At 37.0% G+C, this 14,873-nt stretch overlaps 7 protein-coding genes and 2 non-coding genes across 9 annotated transcripts; 3 read left to right on the top strand and 6 right to left on the bottom strand.

Moving 5' to 3' along the window:
- Nucleotides 1-204: 204 nt before the first annotated feature.
- On the top strand, nucleotides 205-2,385 carry SST2 (GTPase-activating protein; the record flags this gene model as incomplete). The annotated part of the gene is made up of 1 exon (XM_020219038.1): nucleotides 205-2,385. One exon carries the CDS (start codon nucleotides 205-207, stop codon nucleotides 2,383-2,385), a length of 2,181 nt encoding a protein of 726 aa, XP_020074354.1.
- A 124-nt stretch (nucleotides 2,386-2,509) lies between these two features.
- Nucleotides 2,510-4,259, bottom strand: GCD11 (translation initiation factor eIF2 subunit gamma). Its single transcript, XM_020221894.1, has one exon. It carries the CDS (start codon nucleotides 4,236-4,238, stop codon nucleotides 2,643-2,645), a length of 1,596 nt encoding a protein of 531 aa, XP_020074353.1. The 5' UTR covers nucleotides 4,239-4,259; the 3' UTR covers nucleotides 2,510-2,642.
- A 312-nt stretch (nucleotides 4,260-4,571) lies between these two features.
- On the bottom strand, nucleotides 4,572-7,965 carry LEU3 (leucine-responsive transcriptional regulator). Its single transcript, XM_020221893.1, has one exon. It carries the CDS (start codon nucleotides 7,718-7,720, stop codon nucleotides 4,667-4,669), a length of 3,054 nt encoding a protein of 1,017 aa, XP_020074352.1. The 5' UTR covers nucleotides 7,721-7,965; the 3' UTR covers nucleotides 4,572-4,666.
- Nucleotides 7,966-8,044: 79 nt separating this feature from the next.
- HYPBUDRAFT_154094 (uncharacterized protein) lies at nucleotides 8,045-9,574 on the top strand. The gene has a single exon (XM_020221892.1). The coding sequence runs from the start codon at nucleotides 8,057-8,059 to the stop codon at nucleotides 9,389-9,391; it is 1,335 nt and encodes a 444-aa protein (XP_020074351.1). The 5' UTR covers nucleotides 8,045-8,056; the 3' UTR covers nucleotides 9,392-9,574.
- A 117-nt stretch (nucleotides 9,575-9,691) lies between these two features.
- HYPBUDRAFT_114224 (uncharacterized protein) lies at nucleotides 9,692-11,329 on the top strand (the record flags this gene model as incomplete). Its single annotated transcript, XM_020219030.1, has 1 exon — nucleotides 9,692-11,329. The coding sequence occupies one exon, from the start codon at nucleotides 9,692-9,694 to the stop codon at nucleotides 11,327-11,329; it is 1,638 nt and encodes a 545-aa protein (XP_020074350.1).
- Nucleotides 11,188-11,771, bottom strand: HYPBUDRAFT_232335 (uncharacterized protein). The gene has a single exon (XM_020223150.1). The coding sequence runs from the start codon at nucleotides 11,730-11,732 to the stop codon at nucleotides 11,400-11,402; it is 333 nt and encodes a 110-aa protein (XP_020074349.1). The 5' UTR covers nucleotides 11,733-11,771; the 3' UTR covers nucleotides 11,188-11,399.
- HYPBUDRAFT_t164 lies at nucleotides 11,609-11,679 on the bottom strand. The gene has a single exon. It is a non-coding gene; the product is annotated as a tRNA-Gly (tRNA).
- Nucleotides 11,699-11,770, bottom strand: HYPBUDRAFT_t163. The gene has a single exon. It is a non-coding gene; the product is annotated as a tRNA-Asp (tRNA).
- A 1,168-nt stretch (nucleotides 11,772-12,939) lies between the features above and the next one.
- Nucleotides 12,940-14,804, bottom strand: CCT7 (chaperonin-containing T-complex subunit). Its single transcript, XM_020219881.1, has one exon. The coding sequence runs from the start codon at nucleotides 14,717-14,719 to the stop codon at nucleotides 13,091-13,093; it is 1,629 nt and encodes a 542-aa protein (XP_020074348.1). The 5' UTR covers nucleotides 14,720-14,804; the 3' UTR covers nucleotides 12,940-13,090.
- Nucleotides 14,805-14,873: the final 69 nt, after the last annotated feature.

Genomic DNA, 14,873 nt, shown 5'->3' with positions numbered 1-14,873 from the left:
TTGAAACATACCTGGACTTCCGTTGTTACACCTTTGATTCAGACGGAGCGAGGGGGAGTGTCAATCAGTTTGGCATCAATTACTGTGGAAGAGATATATATATAATCATGTCTCCCTAATCTCCTGTCGTCGCTTTTGGGGACTTTAAGTATTTTTTGCAGTTTCCTTATATACCCTTGTTTCATGCCGGTAGTGGTATCAAATATGACCAATCAGAATGCCAGAGAGTTTGAGGATTCTCTGTTGTCTCGCTCAAGTAACGTATTGCATGAAACAGTGAAAACCAACTTCAATAAGACTGCTTCTGGGAAGATATACGAAAAAGAATTGAAGGATATCTTCTGTATAATGATAATATGTTTGGACTTGAAGGATGAAGGTTCTCGGTTTCAGTTTAACATCTTGTCTAAGTATCATGCATATTCCTTTTTACCGAAGGAAGCTATATCGACTATGGCTTCGTTGAACATCAAAATTGAATTATCGGCAACAACAACTAGCATCAGCTATTCAATAAAACCTGATTTGGCAATGGCTTTATTGAGAAGATTCTTTGATGCTAAATTACTTCATTGTCCCGTGGACCGAACTAGGTCTGAACCCAGTGCCGGTGTTGCTCTACAACCAACGGCTAAGGGAGTGTATTTGGTGCAAGATTTTTGTGAAAAGATTGGAATGAATAAACAAAAAAGACCGTTGATCTTAAATACCAGTTTCAATTCAATGGATCTTTTCAAGTTTGATCGAAATTCATTGACTGATCAAATAATGTATTCGGATTACTTCTTATGTTTATTATTTGTTAAACTACTTGGACCCCGGCCAAATGTATGGTCTCCAAATGACAAGCCGGATCCTATCGTTTTTAGAAGTCAATCTGGCGGATCCGAAGAGGATTTTGGTTTCAGCTCGAATCGAATTGCGTATTCGGATATGACTAAAGAAGGTTTTAAAGCTGTCACTAATGCAAGGTTGCAAGTTGTTTCCGAGGAGCCTGCTTCATCTGATAAAAAACACAGCCAGAAAGAAAAAGAACATGTCAGTCCGTATCACCATCGATTCTTCACTAACCCCGAATCAGATTCCCATATGCAATATTACTCTTCTGAAAAGGGTGTTCGCCTTTTCAAGGATCAGGTTTTCTTTTTTGATAATGGCGAAAACATTATTGAAAAATATTCATTCACTGGTAAAGCCGTTTGCCAATGGCTATGTGACTGTACTGATATCATTAGTATTCGTCATGCGATAGAGATATCCCAGTTGTTACTTAAAGCGGGATTCATCACTCCAATTATGGCTTCTCAGTCTACCTCGCACAATCTCTATTTCGGTGCTGATAGAACCTGTTTTTATGCCATTGGACCCATTGGTGAAAAAGTTTGTCCTTGGTTTCCTAAAAGGCCAACTTTGAAAAACCCTGCTCCAATCCACTCTCATTTTTCTAAAAAGGATCAAATTATTGCTAACTCAAACAGCGTCGATGGTATAATTGATGTTTTGGCATCTTCTAGCGTCCCACTTTCCAAATTTGACTTATATTCAACAGCAAATGGTGTTGGAGTTCAACTTGATAACGATTCACTGAGTCTGTCGGTTGAGAATCCCCAACTTGATTTAAAGGATATAATCAGAGATCCAGGTATGAGATATCTATTCCGTCTTCACTTGGAAAAAGAGTTTTGCTCAGAGAACCTCGATGCATATTTACAACTCAAACACTTTGCTAAACTAATCAAAAATATTAGTAAATTATTGAAATTTAAAAACTTGCATTGTTTAGATGATCCCATTGAATCCAAAAAAATTGATTCAAAAATAATGAAATTGTCAAGCGTCACCTTTTCTTTGGCTTATAATATATATTTTACTTATCTCGGTGCAGATTCCCCATTCGTATTGAATATTATTTCTCATCTAAGGGATGAAGCGGCCGCATTAATGTTGTCTAAAACCTCAAATAAAGCTCCTGATTATACTAAGACACCTACTGTTCCAATCCAAATTGACGATCAAACTTCTCAAAGATCACTGATGGAATCAAATAACTTCCCTTCCCCTAAAGTCAATACGGATTCAAAATCAGAAACAAAACTTACTGCTGCCCCTTGCAAAAGAAATCAACTGCAACCTGTTTCTATTCCTCCATCAGAACATGATCAAACTGTAGTCCCGCAAGATATATTCAAGGTTGATACATCATCAGAGTCCTCAACATCTAATACTTTGACAGATTATTTACGTACGTTACTTGAAATCTCCAATGTGTTTGACAGAATAAATCAACATATATTCCGTTTAATGGAAACGGATTCATTTCCGAAATTTATCAACAGTGATATTTATAAAAATTCAGTTCAAAATATTGAATTTAAAAAGAATTAAAGTTTTTATTATATGTATGTAAATATATATTTGGCATCTCTTCATATCTGCATTTAAATAAATACAATTTAACAAATATTTTACAAAAATGAAATTTATATATATCTATTTATATATATGAGGCTATAAATACAAAATGTTGGATTATAGATAAGATTTGGTATGAATCTTTTTCTTTAATCAAGTTTTTATTAATGATTAGTGATAACATCATAAAAGGGAATGAGTTGGGCAGGAAAACTTTTTATGAATTAAATTTATGCAATTGGTTCCAAGGTATTACCCTTTTTGATAGTAGCCCAACCAATCAAACGCCAATGTTTATCGATACGTCTTGATAAAGCAATCTTTTCGTTAACTTCAGTACAAGCAGGAGTAGTTAATTGTAAACGAGCCATATCAGCTTTAACAGCAACAACTCTAGCACCAGTAGCAGTAGAACCAATATTAACCATTAAGACTTCACCACTTTCTAATTTACGAACTTTAGCACCTTGTTTTTGACCATCAGTTTTAACACCCAATAATCTTCTTAATAAGAAGTAATTAATTTCAATATCAGTATAAATAGAAGGTAAATTACCTTTTGAACCAACAACTTGACCAACTAATCTATCAGCTCTACATAAAGTTGGATCAACTTTAGTACCAACACCAATTAACCCACCAGGAACTGCAAATTTTAAGTCATTATGTTCAGCGAATAAAGAAACAATATTTGAAAAAATTGGTTTACATTGAATTTTACCATTATCATCTTTAGTAACAATACCGGGTCTAATTTCAATTTCATCACCTAATTTAAAGACACCATTCAAGATAGAACCACCAGCAACACCCCCTTTCAAGTCATCAATTTCAGCACCAGGTTTATTAACATCAAAAGATCTAATAACTATTAATCTTGGGGATGCAGAAAAATCTCTCATTGGAACAGGAATATAGTTAACAATAAATTGATTAACAGCATCAATATTATATTTCAATTGAGCTGAAATTGGAACTATAGGAGCACCATCAGCGATGGTACCTCTAATAAAACTTAAAATTGATTTTTGATGTTCTAAAGCAGATTCTTCTCTCATTAAATCAACTTTATTTTGTAAAATAATAACGTGTTTTAACTTCATAATTTCAATTGCAGCTAAATGTTCAGAAGTTTGAGGTTGAGGACAACTTTCATTACCTGCAATTAATAATAAAGCGGCATCCATAACGGCTGCCCCTGATAACATAGTACTCATTAAAATATCGTGACCTGGACAATCAACAAATGAAACGTGTCTTAATAATTTATAACGACCATGACATCCTGGAACGGAACATTTTGGTTTGATTTCTTTATCTGATTTGAAAGATTTATAACAACCTGGAGCTGGACATTCTTCATTATCACATTTATAAATTTTAGCATTAGCATAACCTAATTTAATAGTGATATTTCTTTCCAATTCATCCTTGAAACGAACAGTTTGAACCCCTGAAATGGCTCTGACAACAGTCGATTTACCATGGGCAACATGTCCAATAGTACCAATATTAATGGTAGCTTGTCTATTAATAATCTCTGCTGATAATGGAGTTAATTCTTCAAAATTTGGATTTTCCGGCTGTTCTGGTAACCCTCCACCTTCTATGAACTCTCTCTTAGCAGCTTCTTCGTCATATTCATCGTCTAAGCCAGAAAAAGCAACACTTTTCTTTTCCTTTTTTTCAACAACCTCTTGTTCTTCTTCTGCTTGTTCGTTCCCACTTTCAACTTCATGTTCATATTGGTACTCTTCTTCCGGGTCTTCCATAGTACCTCCGATAACAATATCGGGAGTGGCGTTTTCAATATCGTCGTATGACATCTTGCTCCTGCGTTCTAGTGTATCCTTAGAATGGTCAAACTCTATTGATCTTTAAGTATCTTCGAAACACCTTAAGGTGAGAATTTTTCATTTTTTTTTGGCTGATCAACTATTGGTAAGGGCACGTCCTCCTTTCTGAGAAATTGTCGTGTGCGGCTCGTTTTTTTTTTCTTTTTTTTTTTTTTTTTTTTTTTTCTTCGTTCGTTTTTTTTGTTTTGTTAGCGTTTTTTTTTTCGCTACAGCAGTTTTTGCAACTATTCACTTTGTTCTATAACGGTGAACAGCAGGTTCTGTGGACCTCCACAGAACTGTATTGGCCAAAGAGTGGTGCCACTGACGGTATGGTGTTTGTGTTTATTCTTGTTTCTGTGCAAGCTATTTCTACATGTTGATGGTTTGCATTTGCAACAAGCCTCTGTATTGCTATACTACTGGGTATGGAATCCAAAGTCGTTCATGACACTGTCGACATCTTTCCAAAGAAGATCACTGTTCATATCGAGCGGCTCAAACTCCAAGTTCTCCAATCCCCCGTGGCCTGGAGACTCGTGAAGAATCATTTCCGGTAGCATTTCATTATCGTTGACCGATCTGTGCTCGTTGGAGAAGTTTTGAAAGTTGCCCTTGTTGTTGGATCTGTTTATGCTGTTACCGGAAATTGCCATCTTGGTAGGTTCTTTATTGCCAAAATCGGAGCCTTGAGGAAAGTTTGAAAGCGGCGCAGAGCTTTTCGTATTCCTGTCCGAGTATTTGCTGTTGTTTGTGGGAGCTGCAGCACGATTGGGCAATTGTTGCGACGGTAAATGAGGTTGGCCAGTGTTATGGTTGTGATGTTGTTTATCCGAAGACCGTAAGTTTGTAGGAGTCATCGAGACGATTTTATGTGATGAATTGGACATTGGAGAATCGTTATTGGGAGGGGTGTTGTTTTCGTGTTTGACTGTTGGTGATGAATCACTGCTATTATTGACAATCTTGAATATGTTACTTCTTTTACCAGGGGCAGATATCGGCTGAGGATCCAAGGGGATGGTACGAATGATTCTTCTAGCTTTGGATTCCGCATTAACGGTGTTGGATAACGACCTCTGTCTTTTAGTTTTCGATGATGCGTTACTCCCACTAGGAGTCGATCTATTACTATCGTCTTTTGATATATCACCAAGTCCCCTTTTCCCGTCTTCGTCATTATCTGAGACAACTGCTTCTTCATCGAAATCTTCATCATCGTCATCGTCAAATGAATTGTCTCCATCTTGATTATCGTTTGCTTGGTTTGCTTGGTTTTCGTCGGTACGACTATTTAATTTAATCATACCCACTTGTTCTCGAAGTAAAAATAATGAATCAAAAAATACTGATGCTGACATACGCGATCTAATATTGATTTTCAAACTTGTCAAGTTCTTTTCCTCCAAAGTACGGAATAATTGCCACATGTTTCTCATAATACCACTGGCTCTATAAGCAATATCATGTTTCAAGATAGATCCTTTGGCTGCCAACAGAATCGCAGCCTGGTAACTTTGTTTCCCAGCTGCAATGTCAATGACATTTTTCAATGGCGAGTGAGCCAATTTTGCAATAATGCAAGACGCTTGCCAGATATTTAATATATAAACCACCGGTAAATACTTGACGAAAAAGGGATCTCGCGCTTGACATAATTGTGCATGGTTAATTAGCGCAACTGTGGAATTATAGAGGCAAACCAATCCTTTAGATAATTCAAATTGAGCAATTCTTTCACTATCCATAAAATAATAAGTAAATAAGTGGACTCTTGCTGTTAATAGTTGAAATATTCTGAATCCATCATTTACTGGTAGTTCATCAACTAACTTGACCTCTAATTCATCTAATTGCCTAGATAAAACTTTTAAAAGTGGTAATCTTTCACTTGAGTTAATTAACCCATAAGGATCCATTGAATTTGAATTCAATGTTTTAGTAATTTGATCTTCAAAATGTGCTATTTCCATCATATACTGTATTGACTTTGGAATACTCACAGAACTTGCTGGTCTACAAGCGCTCCATATTGATGAATCAAATTGAACAAATGCTGGGAATCCAAATGAAGTGGCAATGCTTTGAGATGCAATGTTGCATATAATCCAGGTCTTAGCTTGTTCTTGAGCCATTGATAACTGTTGTGGGGTCTTGGCTCCAGTAATATGATCAGATAACAGACTTGGAGAATGTAGCCCTATACGTATAGCTTGAAATAAGGCTACACCTATAGTATTCCATGAGGAATCAGCACTCAATGATGAAGTTAGCGGTGGCCAAAAAGTGTATAATAAAAACGCTTGGACAGAATAAACAGAACATGCATTGATGATTGGTTCATCTTCTTCGGTTGGATTATATCTAGTGATTGGAGATATGGTGATTTCCGAAAGTATATCCTTGATTAGAGGTGATAGGGTCAATAAAAGTATCTTATTGGTATCACCGCTATATCTTCTTAAGGCAACAAACATTATTACCCAAAACAAAGCAGGACAAAGTTTAAAAATACGTTCGGGTCCTCGTGAGACGTCCACCACGGGTAAAATAGGATGGTACCGGTTAACATATTCGAGATATAACGAACGAATGGTGGCTGGCGATAAGGTAATAGTATCCAAAGTTTTCTCTTCGCATTCTAAGTTCTGTTCTTGAATTATCAATGGGGGTGTCAGGCTTTTATTCACTGGTCTGAGTGGTGCAGACGTTGAGTTGTGTATTGAGGGAGTGATTGGTATCGAAGAGTCACCATTGAAAGGCGACAATGATACCGCACGGTTAGTCTCATGGAGAGTTTGATTCTTTGACCTTGGAAGTGGATGTTGTAATGGAGGCGGCGACGCTTGTTGAGAGGTTGGAAACGACTGTTGATTTTGGCTATCTATTTGGCCTGCATTGATCGAGTCATATAGTTTTGGGGGCTGAGACTGACTTTGAAGAATTCCTTGAGTTTGGCTGGGGTCAGCATTTTGACTTTGATAATATGATTGTAAATGTTGCAAAAGCTGCAGCGAGGTATGAGTCCCATTACTTATCGATCCACTATTTGGCAACGTTGGCACTTTACTCATTAGCTCTGCCGCTTGGGATGCAGTAAGAGACTTTTTCAATTCAGAAAATTCTTTTTCGATTTGAGCTATTCTTGCTCTTTTATAAGTACGTTTATAGTCGGATCGTATATCACACCTGAGATTTTTCTTACTACACCTGGTACAAGGATTAGGGTGTCTTTCGTATGCATCGCATCTTGACTTTTGCTGCCGACATTCGATACAACTTATCTTCTTTGGTTTCCCTGTTTTCAGTAATAAAACATTAGGATTATCGTTTTTCGATTCATCGAGACGGCTTGGAGCGGCAGAAGCACTTTCATCCTGCTTCAACTGGCTGTTTAGAACCAGCAACTCGTGCGAAATGTTCGCAATATGCGCCAAGTTATCCAACGAGGTCTTTTGGAGCCCACTACTCATGACTGAACCAATAGGATTTTCTTTTTAAAATTCCGTCTTGAATTTCCTCTGTTGTTTCGAATAAGATAGGAAAAATGGACCGTGAAGTTTTTAACTGAAAGGGTGGGTCTTCTGTACTTTCACGTCAGTGATTCTAAAAGTTGGCTGGGAAATGCTCGAGGAATACTGGGTCAACTTAAAGTATAAACAAACTAAAGTTATAAGGTGATGATCTTTTGTGAAGCTTTTGAAGAGAAAAAGAAAAAAAAAAAAAAAACGGTGAAAAGGTATGGGTTTTTTATATTTGAATGAAAATTTTCAACTTCAGCTTCTATTAGAATAAAGGGACTCTAGGAAATGCACTTGTGGGCGTCGTTTAGAGAGTCTAATAAGGACATACGCCTCTTGTGGGCCTCTGTGTTTGCCAGGATGTGTGGTTTTGGGCTTACCAACCAAGTTTTAGTGCTCTACCTTGAGTTAATCGGGGTAGAAGAATCAAAGATTGGGTTATTCATGACATTGACATTATGGGGAGACACTTTTATTTCGTATTTGTTGACGTGGTATGCGGAGGCAATTGGAAGAAGAAGAGTCATGGTGATGGGCACCATTATGATGATGGGGTCAGGGTTGGTCTTTGCAAGTTGTTCCAACTATGTACTATTGGTGTTAGCAGCCATATTGGGGGTTATTTCACCTAGCGGTGATGAGACCGGGCCATTCAAGTCAGTGGAAGAAGCCTCGATTGCGCATTTGACTCCCCATAATCACCGACCCGAAATCTTTGCCATCTATGGCTTATTTGGCACTGCTGGTGCCGCGATGGGCTCGATCACCGCTGGGTTTGTCGTTGACCACTTGAGCAAGAGCTTGGCTTGGAGCCTTGAGTCGTGCTACCGGTGGGTATTCATCATCTATGCCGGGATCTCGGTTTTGAAGTTGGTATTCATGTTGGCGTTGAGCGAAAAATGTGAAATCAGCGATGATGATGAAGACGAAGAAGAGGACGAAATAACCGACGAATCATCGTCACTTCTACCCAGCGAGACTCCGGCCACTTCTCAAAAGGGCTCTCTTGGATTATCATTACAAACCCAGCACTATTTACCCCGATTACTTATTATCTTCATGCTAGACTCGTTTGGCTACGGCCTTTTTCCTTCTGCTTGGGTAGTATACTATTTCAAAAAAGTCTTCAAAGTCACTGCCAGCGGATTGGGACTCTTGTTTTTCTGTACCAATGCCATTGATGCCATTTCTTCATTACCCTCGGCCTTCTTCGCTAAACTCCTAGGTCCAGTCAAAGCCATTCTCTTCACCCAAGCACCTTCTGCTGTGCTTTTCATGATGATCACCTTCACCAGCGAATTCTGGGTGGCTGCACTCCTATACTTTGCCAACTGTGCAACAAGCACCATGGACGTGGTACCAAGACAGATTTTGCTTACATCAATTGTTCAGAAAAACGAACTCACTAAAGTCATGGGGGTGGTAAACATCGGTAAGACTTTTGCAAGAAGTATAGGTCCGTTGTTCACCGGGAAACTAGCTGAACATCCTGGTGCATTGAAATATGGCTTTGTCATGAATGCTTCTTGTGTACTATTAGCCGATTTGATCCTTGCTACTAACTTTCTACAAAAAGACTCTTTGATCAAGAAACAACAAAGTAAACACCAGCAAATCCAGTAGCCCTTAACGAATCCTTCGCTTACGATATGCCTTATGTCTTTCTTCTCTTATTCTACTTCCTCTTTCTTTAATATATACTTTGTCTATAAGTCTATTTAGCAATTGAGACTGCAAAAAATGAAAAAAGTGCACTACATGCAGTCATTTATTGCGGGGCGATATAAATGATATGATCAAGTCTCTTTGCTCCTTAAATAATGAGATTTAGTATTAGATTCTTTTCTTTGAATTGTTCAATTGATAGAATTGATTAGTTAGTTGATTAGTTGATTGACTTCTTGACTTGTTGAACTTAGCAGAATGTCGCATGAACTCAAATTCCGTGTTACCAATGACCCAGAAGCATTGAAAAAGCTTTATACTCTTTCCGGTTCCGAATGGAGTGGCCGCTTGTCAGCAGAGGAATACGCCGATGTTGAGGTTGGCAAACACCAGGCGTCCACCAAAGATGGCCAATTGATGGAAGGGTTCTATTTGGAGGATGTTCTGAACGGTACAATTGTTGCTAGTACTACCGTTAAGCGTACCAAGGGTTTTTATAAGGATGCAGATAAATCAAGTGCTATTAGTTCGGTTCCGGATCCATCCTTGATTGGAATCAAGAATGTGACTGCTTTGCTTGTGGGGTACGTTTTCACTCACAAGAGTTATAGAAGTAAGGGAATTGCTGGTGATTTGGTGAAGAAGGCTATCAATTACGTTGAAGAAGAAATTATTAAAGAACATATTGACAAGAGTAATCCGGCACAAAACGACAACTTCAAGAGTATGGTTATGACTGACGGCCGTCTTGATAGGGCCTTGGCCAATTACTATTTGAGTAAAAAGTATTTCTGGTACTTATACTCGGGTGTTGGTAATTACTACGAAAAATTTGGTTTCAAAAGCTATCCTTTAGATGTGTACCGTATCCCTACTAGTATCTTGAGAGAGGAAGATAAGAGCTTGGTCCACAACTTGTTGCAATCAGATGGCTCAAATCCATCGGTTGTTGGTAAGAAATTGAAACTTTTACATGGCTCCAAAAAGGAAGACCGGGATTTAATCTCTTTCATCTTACAAAGTAAAGAATTAGAAATTGTGACTGAACTCAACAAAATGATTTTCCATTCAGAATTGTCTGGTAATCATAAATCTTCGTCTTCCTTGACCAACGTTACCGATGTTTTGTCAATGAGTAAAGGGTCAAGTAATGAATTATCTCCAATTACTGAACTTTCTTCCAAACCTGGTGGTGATATCCCCCAATCCGCTAGAAGAAAATCTTCAATTCACCGTAGTGCAGTACCTAAATTTGCCGTGAAGCCAACTGCTCAAACATTAAATGGTATGTTCCTCACTGAAGAAGCTCAAGCTAAACAAGCACCAGATGCAAATAAAGCAGTTGAATTTAGTGATATCAAAGGTGCCATTTTCACTAATGAATTACAACAGAAAAAATATCATATCATTTGGGCTACTTTCCCTCAAAATAGATTATTCATCTTAAGTTTAGGTGAATTGAAGTTTGATGTTATGGGTTCGATTTTTGATCCAACTGGTGCAGCTAACCAACGTCGTCGTGGCTCCTCGTTCACTGGTTTGAATGAGTTGGGTGGTTTCAATTTCCAGGATTTGGATATCTTGATTCATACCGCAGTTACGGTTGCCAATAATAGACAGTTGAAAGATCTGACTGCCATTTATGTTTCAGTTAATGATTTACCTTTGGATATTCCAACTCCTCTTTTACATGATTACTTCCTCAACTACTTACCAAAGACTTTTGAAGGAGTTCATTCTGCAGAAAACGAATCAGCCTCCTCGGATGATAAGGTTAAATTCATTACTGATGCCTCATCAGAATTGAACATTTTACCGATGGTTAGATTGTTTGGTAGCAACAAACATGAATTTGATTTAGACTGGTACTCCAACGGCCTTTGGTCTTGGGGGTGAAGCTTGATATATAGTTTCTATGATACATATGATATATAGTTAAAAATAAAAAGTCCAAAATAAAAATGATTTATTGAAAAGCTGCAAAATGTACTTTTTGAATCCGTGGGGAAGACATCCGTACACCCAGTGTTAAGTGCGTCTCGCGAATTTTTTCTCCCTGGTGGTAATTCATTTTTGTTAGAGATTTACAGTCATTTTGAGGGTTTAAGCCTAACGAACACGGCAAAGAGACTATTCTAAGGGTATTTATAGCATTAAAAATATGCAAAAAACAAATGCGCAAACCCGGAATCGAACCGGGGGCCCAACGATGGCAACGTTGGATTTTACCACTAAACCATTTGCGCAGTGAATGGTAAGAAAATGCTCCGCGACGGGGAATTGAACCCCGGTCTACCATGCGACAAACGGTAATTCTAGCCACTAAACTATCACGGATTTTTCATGCCAATTTTGAAACATGGTTTTTTGAGTCAAGCACTTTAAATTTACACTTAGTTTACCAATTTTTAAGAAAAATCCAAAATACACCGTTTTCAAGAGTAATCTTAGGCTAATATATAAATTAACAAATACTTGGTTCATATAAATAGCTAACTTTTTATTCTTTCAAAAACGAATCCTGAAAAAAAAATTAGAAAAGTTCGACAATCTTCAGCAGTCAAATTAATTCTGTCAAATCTAATGTATACAACCTTGAGCAATTCGAAAACGACCTTCATATAGTGTTAGATTATTCTTCATGGGTTATTTGGATAGAGCAGACCTATTTCGTCCACACGTGTCGAGTAAGTAGACTAGTAAGCTAGCTTACAAACCGGATAACCATAAAACACCCAATAATACACTAGTTACGTACGGACTAATATACATTGGTGGAGAATCAATGTCCTACTTAGAACAATTTCCACGTTAGTTGCTAAAGAGAAGGATACTTTATTGAACTGAGTAATAAAAACCAAATAATAGTGTCTAGTTGTATATTTACCGAAGACACTCTCTCTGGTAATGGGCCCATATTTCAACCAATTAGGTAGCCATGAAGACTCCAGTTCACACCCAGAAGAAGATTTAGTCCGCTTAGCACTGACATGGGAATATCTATTTATTTATGGTAATATATGATGACATTGCGAATAGGCTTCGAAAAACACCTTGTTATAAGTCATATCAACAATTTTCCAGATCTGTTCTACATGGTCCGGTAGGGCAATACTAAAGCAGAATGAGGTTAGCATATTGAGTACATATATCAAGCTTTTAGGTGTTTGCATAAATTTTTCTCCTTGATCTGTAAAAATTACTTGTTGATCAAAGGGAGTCTGCACTAGTTGTTGTATTATTACTCAAATACAGTCGAATCTAGTTGTATTACTATTCAAATACAGTCGAATCGCTTTCCATATATTTCACATTTCCATATATTGCATTTTACGGGATATACTTGAAGTTGGTATTCTGACATCACGCCAAACGATTGCAAAATTGGATAATTTCGCAGCTTTTTGTAATTTTTGCTTAGATCTAGCATTTTCTCAACAAAACCACTAGCCAAAAAGTTCCACGAACAGAAATGCTACATTAGATATGCGTTATTAAGAATTATTGTATGTTAATATATATGGTAAAATGAAAAAAAAAGGGGGTTGAAAGGGTATGTTATCAATATACAAGAAATGGCCATTTAAAGAAGATAAAAAGAAATAGACTAAGAGTACATAAGTGAGGGCACTGCCCTAGTTTCCCACAACTTTGATCTTAATAAGCACCTCTACCTCTACCACCACCTTGTTGTTGATCATCTTCATTTTTGATTGTTTCATCAACAGATAATAATAAGGTAGCAGCTTCAGTGGCACTTTGAATGGCGTTTGTTTTAACTAAAGCAGGTTCCCAAATGAAATTTTTCATATTATTACCAACGGATTCTTTTTGGAAATCAATACCGTACCAAGTTTCACCTTTAGCATGAGTACTTCTTAAAATGTTTAATAATTCGACACCATCGAAACCAGCATTTTCACATAATTGTCTTGGAATGATTTCCAAAGCTTTAGCGAAAGCAGCAATGATTAATTGTTGTTTACCAGCGATAGTTTTAGCATAATCTCTTAAATACTTAGAGAGTTCCATTTCGATAGCACCACCACCAGCAACAATCTTATTATGTTTAACAGCTCTTTTAACAATCATGATTGCATCATGTAAAGATCTTTCAACTTCAGCAATTACTTGTTCAGCACCACCTCTTAAAATCAATGTACAAGTTTTAGTTTGTGGACAACCTTTAAATATATTATATCTTTCAGAACCAATTTGGACTTCTTCAAAAATTTCACATTCACCTAAATCTTCAGATGTTATATTAGTAGTAGTTGATTGAATAGAACCACCAACAGCTTTTATGACACGATCCATATCTTCATTAGTTACTCTACCAGCACAGAAAATATTACGATCAGCAAAATATTGGGTAGCCAAATCACCAATTGGTAATTTAGATAAAACAATATTAGCACCGGTTTTCTCAATACTTTCTAATTTATTGAAAATGATTTGCCATTCAGCATCAACAATATCTTGATAATCTTGAACTTGTTCAACTCTGACTTCAGCATTATCCTTTTCTGCTTTTAATTCTAATTCAACATTTAAGTTTAAAATCTTAGCATTAGTGAATTTTTTTGGCTGTTGTTCAAACCCAGCATAACTAAAAGTTTTTTTGAAAGCAACCCCATCAATAAATAATGAATCTTCCATACTACCACCTGGAACTTTTTTAACCCCAATCAATTTTTCATCCAACTCTTCTGAATCTAAACTTAAAACGGCATCAACAACCATTTTGGTGAAAAAATCACTATTTTTACTAATCAATTTAGAAGACATGGCAGTTTTGGCACATTTTTCTAATAATTGACGGAACTCGGCGTTATCGCCCTTTTTAATTTCAATTGCTAATTCGTCAATTCTTTTAACTGCTAATTCAGATGCTTTTCTTAATCCTTTGGTGATTAAATGTGATGAAATCCCATCTTCAATAAAACTCTTACTTTCTTTTAAGAACTCCCCTGCTAAAATAGTAACAGAAGTGGTACCATCACCAACTTCGGCATCTTGTGCTCTTGAAATGTCAACCAACATTTTTGCTGCTGGATGAACAATATCCAATAATTTCAAAATAGTAGCTCCATCATTTGAAATGGTGGTCTTGGAATTGGACGAAACTATCAAGATATCAGACCCAAAGGGACCCAAGGTAGGCTTCAAGGTTTCTTGAATAGCAACACACGCATTGATGTTATTAATAATTTGACCTTTTCCCTGGGAGGAATCAGTTCCTTCTTTTAAAACCACAATGGTTGGAGTTTGTGTGGAAAATGACATACTTTATTCTCGTTTTTCGTTCCCTGGATGTTCCAACTAATCACCACGTTATAAAACGTAATTGACTGCTTCTTTACTATGTGTTGAATGGATTTATAACACCAGAAATGTATCTATTCCGCCACCTTTTCAACTGGATCAAAAATCGACTGAA

This window comes from Hyphopichia burtonii, assembly GCF_001661395.1.
Source record: "Hyphopichia burtonii NRRL Y-1933 unplaced genomic scaffold HYPBUscaffold_8, whole genome shotgun sequence".
Taxonomy (NCBI): Eukaryota; Fungi; Ascomycota; class Pichiomycetes; order Serinales; family Debaryomycetaceae; genus Hyphopichia; species Hyphopichia burtonii.
This window is presented reverse-complemented; position numbering and strand designations above follow the sequence as displayed.